The 14919-nt window shown below is 44.1% G+C and overlaps 1 protein-coding gene across 1 annotated transcript in view; it reads right to left on the bottom strand.

The window, feature by feature from the left end:
• Positions 1–14919, bottom strand: part of TANC2 (tetratricopeptide repeat, ankyrin repeat and coiled-coil containing 2) — a 335865-nt gene that overhangs the window by 95487 nt on the left and 225459 nt on the right. Inside the window, exons 6-7 of the mRNA XM_032236790.1 lie at positions 11826–11974; positions 4868–5057 (exon numbers count right to left, since the gene is read on the bottom strand). Of these exons, the coding sequence (XP_032092681.1) occupies positions 4868–5057; positions 11826–11974 (339 nt within the window). The remainder of the gene's footprint in view (positions 1–4867; positions 5058–11825; positions 11975–14919) is intronic.

Below are 14919 nucleotides of genomic sequence, written 5' to 3'. Positions count from 1 at the left end.
AAGAATGGGTTGTCTTGTCTGTTCTGCTTAGAGACCGAGCTGTCAACTTTGTGGCCATGCCCCGTCGTCACCCTCTCTGGCCCAGATTCGGCTCGGTCTATGCTTAGATCAGATGTGTCAACTCAATTAGGACTTGTTGCACTCTCAGGAACAGGTTTTTATACCAATTTTATTGCGATTCGGATGGCACCCTAGCCTGGCTAGAAAATCAGTTTAAAAGTGATTAGAGCTGCCTGGTTTCCTGTACGGCTCATCTTATAGGGTTCCTCTGAAAGTACTGGTGAGTCTTGTGTTTTTTGTCCCATAGGAAGGCATGCCATCCCACCCCATTTGCATATCATGGCCTTCCAATACTAATAGCCTTCTACTTTTTAGTCCTATCCAGTCTCTTACCCATGTTAATGCTGCACTTGGTAGGATCTTTCCCAGTTGAATCCTGTAAGAATTTCAATTTGATTCTAGGTATCTTTCCTTGCCAAATAAATTTAGATACTGTTTTATTCAAATTTCTGAAATAATCTTTCTCCAATCTTATTGGTATATTTTGGAATTTAAAAAGTATTTTGGGTAAGATGTTCATTTTGACTGTTGAAGGGATGTGCCTTCAAAGAGCCCAGCCACATCACGATAACCTCGGATGCCAGTCTATTCGTCTGGGGCACCCATCTCCAGTCTCACATGGTCCAGGGTCGTCGATCTCAGGAAGACCTGCACAACAACATCAATTGGCTGGAACTTTGGGTGGCACACTTGGCCCTTCGACAATTCAAAGACATAATTCAGGGACAACATGTTCCCCTTCTTATCAACAATGTGATTAGCAAACTCACATCAACCGTCAAGAAGGCACCTACTCCAGGGTCCTCATGATGGAAGCAGAACAGTTGGGGATGTGGGCAGAGGAACACCTCTTCTCTCTCAAAGCGGAGCACATTGCAGGAATAGTGAATGTGCAGGCAGACTACTTCAGCAAGTCTACAATAGATCACTCAGAATGGAGGTTACATCCAGATCTCCTCAGGGACTTGTCCGAGAAGTTCGGTCAGCCTGTTGTGGACCTGTTCACCTCCCCGACAAATGCTCAACTACCACAATATTTCACCAGGTTAGCAACACTGGGAACAGAAGGGGCCAATTCTCTCTGTAGCCCATAGCCCAAGGGACTGCTGTATGCCTTCCTCCCTCTTCCCCTCATCCCAGGGGTCATTCAGAAGGTACTGAAAGAGAGGGAGGAGGTTCTGCTCATTGCTCCCCACTGGCCCAAACTGACCCAAACGCCCATGGTATGCAGACCTTTTTATATCTTGGCACTGGAAGATCCCACAGGAGAGAATCTCCCTCAGCCAGGGAGTATTGGCCCATCCAGAGCCTCAGTGGCTCTAACTGACCATCTGGCACTTGAGAGGAGCCTCCTGAGGAAGGGCAATTTCTCCTCCAGAGTGATACAGACTATTCAGGCCTCCAGAAGGAAATCCATAAACAGAATCTACAATTCTACTTGGGCAGCGTTTACCAGCTGGTGCCTTAAGGCAGATATTACTCCCACCTCAGCGTCAGTTCCACAAGCCCTGGAATTTCTCCAGGAAGGCCTGGACAAGGGCCTGTCACACAACATCATTCACAGGCAAGTGGCAGCCCTTGCAACAGTATTGACGTGTGGGGAAAGGGAATTTCTGGCTCACCATCTGGTCATTCAGAGATTTATCACTGAGGCAGCAAAGCTGAAACCAGTTGTGATTCACAGGGGCCCCTCTATCAAAGGTCATACAAGCCCTGACCTCCACACCATTTCAACCACTGTCAGCCTGCGTTTCCTGACCTTTAAGGTCACATTTCTTGTAGCCATCACTTCAGCCAGGCGCATTTCGCAGCTGGCCACTCTTTCAGTCAGGAAAGACTTATGTACATTTCATCAGAACAGAGTGGTCCTCAGGATGGATCTCTACTTCGTCTCCAAGGTGAACACCTGACTCCACAGGGCCCAGGAAATCATCCTGCCAGACTTCTGTCCAAGGCCATCTCATGCCCTGGAGAAGAAATGGCACACCTTGGATGTGAGGAGGGCCATCCGAATTTATCTCAGGAGGACTTCCTCTATTAGAAAGACTGAGGCACTGTTTATTTCTTTCCACCCTGCATTGATGGGCTCCAAGGTAACTCCATTAACAATTGGCTGTTGGCTGAGAGCTTGCATCGCTAAGGCTTATGAAGTTCAGGCTTTACCAGCTCCCAGAGGGGTGACTACTCACTGTACCAGAAGTGCAGCAACAACAGCAGCATGGGCTATGCAAGCATCCATCAAAGAAATTTGCAGAGTGGCGACATGGGCTTCTCCTTCGCCCTTTATTCACCATTACAAATTGGACGTATTTGTTTTGGTGGAAGCATCCTTTGGATGGAGGGTCCTGCAAAGAGTGCACGCGGATACGAGGACTTCCAATCAAGCGGCGTCACATCTTTAGATCAGCCGGCTTTGGTAAGTGCCATTCTTGCACTCTCCTGGAAGGACTCAGGAGAAGGGGCGTTGGTCCTACCTGAGACACCCTTTTTCTGAGTAGCTCCAGGAGAATGCAACCCCACTCTGGCGACCTCTAGGTTGGAAGCCAGGAGCTATCATTAACCTTGTTTGAGATTTGATTTACAGCTACATTTTCGCTGAAACTGAGCCAAAGAGAGTGATGACGGGCGTGGCCACAAAGTTGACAGCTCGGTCTCTAAGCACAACAGACAAGACAACCCATTCTTGCATTCTCCTGGAGCTACTCAGAGAAAGGGCGTCTCAGGTAAGACCAACGCCCCTTCCCTTCCCCTCCCCACTTCTTTTTCTCATATAAATAGAAGAAATCCTACTAGTTAATTAAGTAGTAGTTTTTACATTTACATTTAGTAGTAAATTTACAAAATTTACATTTTAATAGATTAACTCTTTATAAAAACTTAGCTTATTCTTGATCACTTTTTTCTTCATATCCTCCCTTCTAGTACTGAAACAGCCTATCTAGTGGCTTTTTATTAATATTGTGATTTGCCATTGCATTATATAAGAAAAAGATCAATGATTGCCTCTGCATTATTATTGCCTCTGTAGTGAAATCAGAAACCTGATATATAGGAAATACTTCATATGAATGGTGACTAATAAGAGGTGCGATCTAATAGGAGACAAAAGGAAATTTGGGCCATTTGAAAAAAGACAAAACTGCATGGTTCCATGCAATGATTTCAATTATATTGGGAGAACATACGTATCAATTGATATATGCAACCATTGCTACATATAGGATTTTTAGAGCTCTCATATTTATTCATGTATTATTATTATATTGCATTTGTTATCTGCAATACTGATATTTTGACACTGATGGAAAATATATTCACAAACCATTATTATCTGGCACAGACTTCAACCACCTTTATTTAATATTTTTCATGACCTCAATATAAGATATTTCTCATATTAACCAGCAAAAACAAATTTATCTTTTTTAACCAAGCTTTACCTCAAAAGGAAGACTTTTCAAACTGAGCTAGGACAAAACTTTCTAAGTTTTCTAAATATTAAATTTCAAAATACACATTTTTCCTCATGTTTAACTTGAGCTTTTCCAATGTTTTTTCTCACTTTTAATATACTAGTTATACAGAAAATATATTTCCATTTTATTAATTGGCAGGATTATAACACTTCAGATTTGAGTTCCAAAAAGACCTATGGAATGAACTATAGCAGCTAAATTCAAAAGTAATTCAACATTTTGGACTTTAAACTGTTTCTGGTTTAGAAAATTTATTTCTAGAAGCCAACAAAATATCCCCTGGAACAAGACAGTACAGGGATAGTTCATCATTGAATTGGAAATAGACCACCTCAACTATGTTGTTTCTTGAGATTTTGCTGCTATTCACAGATTTAAGGTAATGCAGGCAAGAATTGTATTCACTTTCTCAAACATTTTGCAGCACATTTTGGAGATTTAATAATTCTTTTCTACCAAGCAGTCCCTTATTTTCTTAATTGAGATTACACTGCATGTAACTTTGAATCATTTTCAAAGTTCATTTGACATTACTGATTCCATGTTCTCCCTGTCTCCTCATCACAAGACTGGATGATAACAATATTGACCCATTTAAACTTTCTGAGTGTCTTTGAAAAGGACAGTATTGGCAGAGCTTCTGAGAGACATTCAACATTCTACTTTGTACCTTATTTCACATCACTGGTTTCTTCATCTCAGTTATGAGTGGAAGCAATTCTTATGTTGAACTTTCATTTTATTTGTTTCTTGTTTGGTACACAACTCGGGAAACTGGAATTTATCTCCATTTATATCTGATATGCCTCCTGAACATCCTTCTATCAGCATTGTGGATGTGGAAAAGGCTCTGGTAACTTTTGCCCTTACAAAATGTTGATTAGTGACAAGAACAGTTCCTTTCTCTATCTTGGGAACTGTTTCATGTGTGACAAACCCCCCAAAAAGATTGTTTCTTTCTCCAAAGCCCCAAAGTTTTAAGTATCAGTAGCTTAATTCATTTACAGAAAATTTCAGCTTCCGTCCTTAACAAACTTCTAAAAAATGGTATCTCCCAAAATGTTATTTAAAGCAGAAAGATTTTAGACAAGTCATTTTTATTTTTATTTTTTGCAATTGTTTCATTACCCAAAACAGATAATGTCAGCACTGATGATGTTACCTAATTTAAGTGATGAAACATCTGCAACTAAGCAACCAAGCTCAGAGAGTACCAAGGACTCCTCATATTTGTTCCACTTTTCCCAATTCCCTTCATGATGCTGCAAATATTAACATTCAATACTGTATAGCTGAATTTTAAAATAAATATGTGCATATCTAAGACTCACCTATGATGCCACTATCCCTGCTTTCAAGAGTAGATGTAGGACTTGTGACAGCTCCATAATTGCAGTCCTTTGCTATAACATCCTTAGCACTAGTTTGAGGGAGGGTGGAACAAGGGCTACTGGCAGGTGGTGAAGCAGTACTGCTGGTCAGTGTGGAACAAGGACTTATTCGCTGGGAAACTGCTGAAGTCTGGAAAATTGGAAGCAGGAACACAAACATCACAGTAAAGCTATCAGTAAAGCTTATAGGGTTTCACTATAACAGTGAAGAATACACTGAATATAATCATAAACATAATAATTCATTTTCTCTATTGTAGCTTTCTTAAAACTGTTTTTCAAATTTAAATTAGGCTTTAAACTAAATTCTGTAATTGGCTACTTTGTCTCTAAAATTAAATTTGGATTTCACATTAAAATTCAACCAAATTATCGCAAGGAGGGGGTGTTTAATGCCTTCCCCTGACAGGCACCTGATCGCCGGTCCGGGTTGTGGATCTGGTCGCCTACGGCAGAGATAATTAAATTTGAGGTTGGTGCAGCTGGCTAAAATAAAGTACATTGGAGGCTCGCGCGGCCATAGTCCGTCACTCGGGAAGGCTGTTTGTCAAGTGACGAGGCTTGAAGTCAGCCAGCCACCGCTTCACAGTGCTCAGATTGTCTGGCTTTCATTTAGCGCCACCAGGTTTCAGCCGTCGGCGAAACTTTGCAGGACCCTTAAAGGGAGTATCGCCAACAATGCTTATTGTGCAACTGGCTATCTGGCGCCACAGATTGGCGGGTCGTCTTTGTCAACAGTCGGAGAGTCGGATGGCCATTTTGAGATGACCAGTGTGACAGCCATTTTGTTGAAGCACAAGGCCAATGAACTTTCAGAGCTCTTTGAATCCAGGCATCTTCCTATCAGGCCCAGACAAGTCTTGCTACTGCCTTTCCCCACAAATTGAACCGCATCAAATTGAGTGGTGCCCTGAGTAGACCAGGGGGAAGAAATGGCGGCTGCCAAAGGTTCTCAATAAGAGGACTTGAACCCCTGGGTTGAACCCGATAATCAGAGTCCGGAACTGGGGGCGATTAGGCCTACCACTAGAGCCAACTCTAATAACACCCCAGCTACTCAGCGCCAATCCAGAGCAGTGCTACGTGATGAACAGCACAGACAGAGGGCCCCAGAGAAGCGGGTTGCCCAAGCAGAACACCTGTTGGAAGCCCAAAGGGAAGGCAGGTCTAGGTCTACATCCAGAGGCATGATTAGCCATGATTCTTCCCCAGCATTGCCCCTGGTTAGAAGCAGAAGGATGGACATTTCCCCTTCACCATCAGTTTCTCCATCAGCAATCAGGAGCATAATAGGAGATCCCATTGAGGGAACCTCCAGAGATTTCCTTCCTCCAGTCACCCTGGCCCCCCAGGCTCCCGATCCACAGATCCCTATAGACCCCTATGAGGACCTTGAGTCCTCGGAACACCTACCGTCAAGCCTTCAAAGAATAATTACCGTGGCAATTTCTCAGAGCATTGCTTTATGCTTGAAGCAACAGGGCACTCAGGTTTAGGGGCGCAAAGACACCCAGCCTCAATCATACACAGGAGTCAGACAAGTGGAGAGCGTAGACCAGGGTCCCCCTTGCTGGCTAATGAGGGGCCTGTATAGGCAGAGGAACCTCAGCATGATTTAATAATTTCTGAGGATGAGGAGTCAACAAAACCAGACACTCCAGCCTTTTCTGGACTCTTCCCACCTTCTCTTTCAAACAACTTTTGGGCAAAGCTAAGGTGACCCCTAAGTTGGGTGGAAATTCCACAACTGCATCCACTGATAGCAGTAAGGACTTGCCCCAGACAATTTTGCTAAGGCTGCCATGGATAAGGAGGAGGTCCCTGCTCCCCCTCTATTTCTAGAGGTAGTGAAGAATCAGTGGGCTCATCCAGGGAATTTCCCAAATCCAGAGGGGAATGACTGATGCTTTTACAACGTAGATCAGGGACTTTCGCAAGCACTTCAGGCTCCTTCTGTCGATACCGCAGTCATGGCTCTGTCATCTTCTGCCGCTGTTGTCTCAGGAGATATAGCGGACAAACTGAAGCCTGAAAATAAAAAAGCGGAACTCATCTTATGGAAAGGGTTCCAGGCTTCAGCATGGGCCATAAAATCAATAGTGGCTGCTTTCTTCTTTAATAGGACCACCCTCTTGTAATTGCTGCTATGTTCTGAAGTCTCGAGAAAGACTGTCAATCAATGGGGGGAAAAGGAAGCCGTTGAAGCTGGCGCGTGTGCAGGCTCGAGGAAGCTGGGGAAGCTTCCTATTGGTTAACAGTTTGACAGCCGCATATAAAAGGCTGTCAGTTAAGTTCGTTACTTTGTTCGTTGTCAGCTATGTTAATAAATGGTTAGCGTTACATTGTCTCCAGCAGTTTCTTGAGGAGAATACTTTCCAGTTGCAGCAACTGCAGGAGCGCATTCCACCTAAGGACGCTCGAATGATGAAAGACCTTAGTAAAATTATTGCTGCAACACAATTTTCTGCAGATACCACACTAGACTCCTTCAAGTTTGCCTCTCGGGCTTTGTCTGCTTCTGTGGCCTCCAGATGCCTTCTTTGACTTAGGAACTGGCAAGCAGACAACAAGTCAAAGTTCCACTTAGCGTCCGCACCTTATGCAGGAGGGTCTCTTTTTGGCGAGTCCTTTGAACCTATATTAATTGAAAACAAGGACAAAAAGAAGGTGCTTCCCACTACAACCAAGTGACAGGAGAACCAATCTGCTCCTTACCGCAGATGACCCTCTTTCCATCCCAGTGAGCCTGACTTCCATCAGAACAGGTACTATGGTCCCAGAGTGGATCGATTCTAAAACAGGAATTATTTCCCTGACAAGAATAGAACCCAGGACCAGTCCAAATGGCCCTTTCGTGGGGGAGGTGGTCGTCCCTTCCACAGAGGGAAATGATTCTAATCCCACTCTTCCCATAGGCTGTATTCCTGTATCACTTTGCGTCACAATGGAAATGCATAACAATGGATGGTTGGGTTTCTTGCAACTGTACAACAAAGCCTCAGATTAGAATTTCTCCCCTCCCCTCCGAATCTCATCAGGTCCTTCCCTTCTTCTCGAACGCTGTAAAATGTAATCTTGTAAGGCTAGCAATTCGACATTTATTGGAAATTCGAGCAATAGAGCCGGTTCCGTTGGAAGAGCGGGGGTTGGGATTTTATTACAACCTCTAAGAGTTCGTGGGTGAGTGGGTGGAGAGCGATCCTTGATCTGAAATGTATAAACCGGTACATCGTTTATAGATGTTTTAAAATGGCCTCACTGAGGTCCATGTTACAAGGGATCAGACTGGGAGACTATCTGGCCTCCATAGACCTCACTGAAGTGTATTTACAAATCCCGGTATTACCATCCCACCGCAGATACCTCAGGTTCGCTCAGGAGGGGTCCCTTTTGGGCTGGCCTCAGCCCCGATGTCATTCACCAAGGTTCTGGCAGCATTGGCAGCTTACCTTGGTTCTATCCCAGTAAGGCTCCAATGCTACCTTGATGATGTCTTAGTGCAGGTCCATTCTTATGATCAGGCAATTCAGGACCTTCACCTCACCATTAGCACCCTTCAACAGGTGGGATTCTCTGTCAATTTTTCTAAAAGCCATTTCATGCCCACCATGAGAATTTTGCACCTAGGAGCAATAATAAACTCAGAAGCTGAGTTGGTCTTTCTGTCTCAAGACTGTAGGTCTAATCTACAAAAAATAGTCCATAAGGTGCATTCCAGGTGGGCAGTACCTATAGTAGACCTCTCACATCCACTAGGCACAATGATATCGTGCATTGGGAAAGTTCCCTGGGCGCGCTTTCACACCAGGACATTGCAGTGGGCCTTAATCCCATATCAAAAACAAATGATGAGCAACTCACCTTTAGCCATTCCAGTGTCTCCACAGGTCTGCCTGTTGTTCTGGTGGTGGCTCTCCACAGAACTCACCAGAGGATCGGAGTTCAGAGAGCCGACGAGAGTAACCATGACTACAGATGCCAGTCTTTACGGCTGGGAGGCGCTGATGGGCTCAAAGCTGCCGCAGGGTCATTGGACTGCCACAGATCTGCGCCATAATATAAATATCTCGAGCTGAAAGTGGCCAGTCGGGCATTGCATCACTTTCAGCCAGACTTGCAACGCAAGCACGTGTTACTTCTCACAGACAACATCGCCACGAAGGCACACATGAACAGGCAAGGTGGGACTCACTCAAAAGCTTTCTGGACAGAGGCACATAGACTCATCTCGTGGGCAGAGATGCATATGGCCTCGATTATAGCGGACCATATCTCTGGGACTGCAAATCATCAAGCAGATTGGCACAGTTGGGCCACTGTGGACCACAGGAAGTGGCAGCTCCATCCAGATCTTTTTCACCACATTTGCCGTCGGTTTGGGACACCGATGATAGACCTTTTTGCAACCCCGGCGAATGCGCAACTCCCCCAGTTTGTATCCCGATACCGGACACGAGGGGCTGAGGACACAGATGCTCTGAGATGCAGATGGCCAACAAGACTCTTGTACGCTTCCCCTTCTTCCAGGGACCATCAGAATGGTAGTGTTAACGGGGGCGGAAGTAATCCTGATAGCACCAGACTGGCCCAGGAGACTGTGGTATGCAGACTTAATACAATTGTCTGCGTCCACATCGTGGAAAATCCCCAGGGAGGAGATCTGTCTGTGCTAGGGGTTTTTGATATGCCCGGAGCCCCAGTTGCTCCAACTGACCGCCTGGCATTTGAAGAGGGCCTCCTGAAGGAAGCGAATGTTTCCGCAAAAGTTATCTCCACTTTGGAGGTATCCAGAAAACTTTTGACCACAAGGATCTACAATGCCACATGGTCAGTGTTCATCAGGTGGTGTGGGTCGACATCCATATCCCCTTCTGATGCCTTGATACAACAGGTCCTGGAATTTTTGCAGCATGGACTGGACAATGGCCTTGCCCACAACACTCTGCACTGCCAAATTGCAGCACTTTCAACTGTCCTACCCGGGGAAGGTCAAGTCCCCTTATCATACCTACTGCTTATTAAGTGGTTCTTAAAGGGTGTAGCAAATCTGGCCCCACCAGTCATACACCGATTCCCTATGTGGGATTTACCATCGTCCTTCAGGCTTTGACAGGACCTCCATTTGAGCCATATGCACAATCTCTCTTCAGCTCTTGATTCTGAAAGTTGCATTCTTAATAGCCATTACATTGGCAAGACACATTTCGCAGCTTGGAGCTCTTTCGAGATGAAATGCATTTTCCATCAGGACAGGGTAACACTAAGGTTAGATCCCTCCTTCCTCCCAAAAATAAGCACTCCTTTTCATAGGGTGCAAGAGGTAGTATAACCCAACTTCTGTCCGGCTCCATCCCACGCAAGAGAATGTCTCTGGCACAGGTTATATGTCCATAGGGCACTGAGGATTTACCTCAGATGAACGGCTTTGTTCCATAGGTTGGAAGCGTTGCTGGTGTCATTCCAATCGACCACTCTGGGAGCTAGAGTCACCCCAAAAACCATAGGTTGATGGTTAAGGGGAACCATATCTTTGGCCTACAAGATAAAGAATAAGACTCCACCTCAGGGTACTACCGCACATTCAACTCGAAATGCGGCTACCACAGCGGCATAGGCGACTAGAACACCATTTGAAGATATCTATAGGGCAGCCTCTTGGGCATCCCCTACTTCCTTTATTCATCACTGTAGATTAAATACTTATGCATCAGCTGAAGCGTCATCCTCCCCACTCTGTGGACTGTAGCTTGAGTACGTCCCAATTGTAGCACCTCTCGCTCCCTATCATGGAGAACAAACGTTGGGACTTACCTGAACATTGCTTCTCATGAGGGGAGCAGGAAATGCTACATCCTACCCTAGTTAGTTGTAGCGGACTGCCCGGGGAGTACCCTTGTTGTGAAATTCTATTGTAGATCATTGTACTCCATGCGACCTTGAGGAACTGGGCAAAAGGAGTAGAGGCATGACTGCACCACTTTCTCTCAGTCTATGGACCAATCAGCACTGATAACAGCCCAACTGTAGCACCTCCCGCTCCCCTCATGAGAAGCGACATTCAGGTAAGTATCAACGTTCGTTCTTGTTGCTTTAGGATGTATATGTATATCTGTATGTCTGTATGTATGTTGACAACTCTTCTGCCCCCTAGACTAAAATTTCTAAAAGACTCCTATCTTTGAAGATGAATCATCATTGGGCTTCCTTCCCTGAAATATGGAAAGGGAGAGTTTGCTATCAGACTAATAACATGAGATGGAGTAACTTAAGGAATCTGCCCTGGCCATATTACTCAAAGATGAATAAACTTTTTTAAAGACCAGATATGGAGAATAGGTCCATATATTTTTCCAATGACCTAGCATTGTAAGAACCACATCAACTTGCTCAGCTTTTATGAAAAGAACTGTTCTTTGTCAACAGATGCAACTGCTCAAACTCATCCAGAATAATATTCTATAGGTAATCCTTGAGTTATGCTGGCAATTGGGATCGAGACCCCTGTTATTAAGCAATATGGTCACATGACAATATTGCTTAATAATGACAGTTCAGATAGTCCCAGTCCTTGTCAAAATCACTGGACAAGCCACACATGAGTTAGAAGAGAGGTGCGGTGATGTGGCATGAGCACAGGGATGTCAAGGGAAGGAGAGTATGAGTCAGTGCAGCCCTTATCTACCAGCTCAATTGCAAATGCAGTCAGTCTGGTGATTCTTGAAACTTTGTGGACTTGTTCTACTTGCTTTTGCCTGATAAGTCCTAGTTTATCACCAATATGTATGATTTTCATACATCTAATACAAGATGAGATTTGAATCATAACATGTAATTTTTTGTTTTCCAGAAATAGAATATAATAAAATAATTATAATTCTACACAAAGTTTTAAGCTTACCTGATTGTCTTCCTGTCCTTCCATGTTATACTGATTCCCTGCCTGTAGCTCAGTCACTTTTTCTCCCAGAAGGAAGCCAAGGCGAGTCATGAGTGTGTTTGCTGCCTCATCTACAGAGGGAGGAGGTCCCAGCTCCTGTTCAGTTTCACCTGCATGGAACAAGAAAAAGGATTTTAACTATATCCTATATTATTTCATATATAAAAGTATAATCTTGCACTTGTAGCACTGAAAATATTCTGCACATTATTATAAGAGGCGAAAGGATATGCTTTTTAAATGAAAAAGTGCTGTTGGGTCATTATATTCCAGATAGGCCTAAGTCATGGATTGGAAATAATTACACTGATAAATTAAAAGGAATTAGGAATAATGGTCATGCTATCTGTTGTTCAGCACTTAGTAGTACAACAGTAGCTGTGCAGCGGATGGTGTCAATGAGGCATGGAGATAATATAGCTGTGATGGCAAACCTATGGCATGCATGCCGGAAGTAGCACTCAGAATCATCTCTCTGGGTGCGTGGAGCCATCATTCATTCTTCCGGGTTCTGGTGCACTGGCCAGCTGGCTTTCACCACAGGAGCGCCAAAAACCAAAAGACCAGTTGGCCAGTGCACATGCGGGAACCTACAAGGGGAGCAGAGCTGCCAGCCAGAACAGGCGTGCCAGAACTTCCCTCCATCCCTGTCCGAGCAGGCTTCTTGTGTGGCCCCAGTCCTCCAGCCCGTGGCACTGCTGCACATCCGGAATGCTGGTGGGATGCCGGCAGTTCTAGCGCTGCTGCTCCCAGCTGGGATGCTGGAGCATGAAAAGCAAGAGGAGGCACCATCAGGGAGGCGAGCTGCCCCAGGAGGGCCGGTGGAGAGTGCAGCATGGAGATGCTACCAAAGGGTAAGAGGCGTGTAAGCCGGAAAGCAATGGGGAAGGGGAGGGGCTGCGCTGGATTCTTCTTGGTGGTGGGCTGGGGATGGTGCTTCATCCTGGCCAGAGTTGGAGCAAAGCTCTTCCACCTGCTGGCTCCACAACCCAAGCCCCAGGAACAATGATGCCCCTTACCTCCAAGGCCGGGAAGGGGTTCCGGTTTTCCAGCTGAGGCAGGTAGCCCAACTTTCTCTCACTGTCCGAGGCTACAGAACCAGGTCATCATTAGGTATGTCCCACCACCCCAATGGGGGCAGGGGGAGGGCAGAGGGCAGGTAGGGAGGCATGAGGACCCCAGGTGGAGCTGGCACATGCACACTGGACAGCTGGTCTTTGCACATGCATATACATGCATGCCAGAAACAGGAAAAGTAGGTGGCTGGCGCACATGTGCATGCTGAAAACCAGTAGATCATCTACTTTTCTGATTTCGGTGTGCATGTGTGCTTCGCACGCTCGCACTTGACACTCAGTGCCAAAAAGGATTGCACGTGTTCCCATTTTGGCACTCGGTGCAGAAAAGATTAGCCATCACTGTAATATAGGTACTCAACAGTATCTATATGACACAAGTTTGTAGAAATGACATTTGGCAGTGGAGGATTTACTGAATTTCAATAAAAATTGGCAAGGTAATAATATGTAAGTAGCATGAAACCTATGAGCCATATGTTTTGCGGACTTTCATATAGCATACTCAAAATGTTATTAGAATGTAATTACCCAAAAGTGGATTTTTTAATTAGTGTTTGCAGCCATGTAATTTTAAATTTGGAAAATATTTATATAGCTTCTAAGAAAAAATGATTCCTATATACATCTGTTTATAAAAATTGCTTTTAGATAACATATCAAATGTAAATATTTATTATTTGTTATTTTTCTGCTATATATCCAGGACCATTTATAATAATTAAAACATGCAATTTACAGTCAGCATAAGAACTGCATAAAGGTAAGGTAAAGGTAAAGGTTCCCCTCGCACATATGTGCTAGTCATTCTTGATTCTAGGGGGCAGTGCTCATCTCCGTTTCAAGGCTGAAGAGCCAGCGCTAGCTGAAGAGGTTTCTGTGATCATGTGACCGGCATGACTAAATGCCGAAGGCGCACATAATGCTGTTACCTTCCCACCAAAGTGGTCCCTATTTTTCTACTTGCATTAATTGCTTGCAAACTGCTAGGTTGGCAGAAGCTGGACAAGTAATGGGAGATCACTCTGTTACATGACGCTAGGGATTTGAACCACCGAACTGCTGACCTTTCTGATCAACAAGCTCAGTGTCTTAGCCACTGAGCCACCATGTCCCTTGAATTTCATACAAGGGGACAAATACAAATTTAAATATATATCTTTGTCCCACTTCTTCTGAAAGATAATTCTGGCCTAGATGGGCAAAGCAACAGAAAGCAGGTTGAAAAGATATTTATATTATATTTTTATCAGGAAATGGAATAGCTCAGGTCTTTTGTTTCATGTGAAGTAGTCTTTGTGATCTTAATAGAAATGCAGCAATAATGTGTTTGCTCAACACTTCTTTTAGAAAAAACAGCACTGAGCAAGATAGTTTGCTTATGGAATGGCCCTTTCACTTGTTTAATGTGCATATATTTCTATGCATCTATATGTATTTGATTAAACTATTTGTAGAATATCCTTTTCTAAAATAAAACATTCCAATTGGGAAACAGTATGCGTAAAGCAATCATGTTTTTCACAATACCACTAGCTGAGTATGAAACTTTTGCACAATATTCTTAATTTCATCTTTTAGAAAGGGGTGAGGGAGGGTGAGAAGGAAGGGCAAGGCATTACAATATAAAATGACAGCAACCCTACCTTCTATCATTGATGAAGTTACCTAGTTTGGGTAATGAAACATCTGCAAGAAAACAACGAAGCTGAGAGAGCACCAAATACCCTTTATGGAACTTGGAACTTGAGATTTGTTGGAACTTTGTTTTACTTAGGAAGACTAGAGAATCATTTTGATCTATGCAAAATAAATGAAGCCACTCCAGAAGACCACTGTGAGAACTTTCATATTGGCCTGGGAAACTTAACCCAATACTAGATTATTGGGAAAATTGCATACCGTATTTTTCGGAGTATAAGCCTCATCTTTTTCCGTCAGAAAAGAGGCTGAAAATCTGGGAGCGTCTTATACACTGA

This window comes from Thamnophis elegans, chromosome Z (assembly GCF_009769535.1).
Source record: "Thamnophis elegans isolate rThaEle1 chromosome Z, rThaEle1.pri, whole genome shotgun sequence".
In the NCBI taxonomy this organism is placed as follows: Eukaryota; Metazoa; Chordata; class Lepidosauria; order Squamata; family Colubridae; genus Thamnophis; species Thamnophis elegans.
The sequence above is the reverse complement of the archived record's forward strand: the minus strand, read 5'-3'. Positions and strand labels throughout refer to the sequence as shown.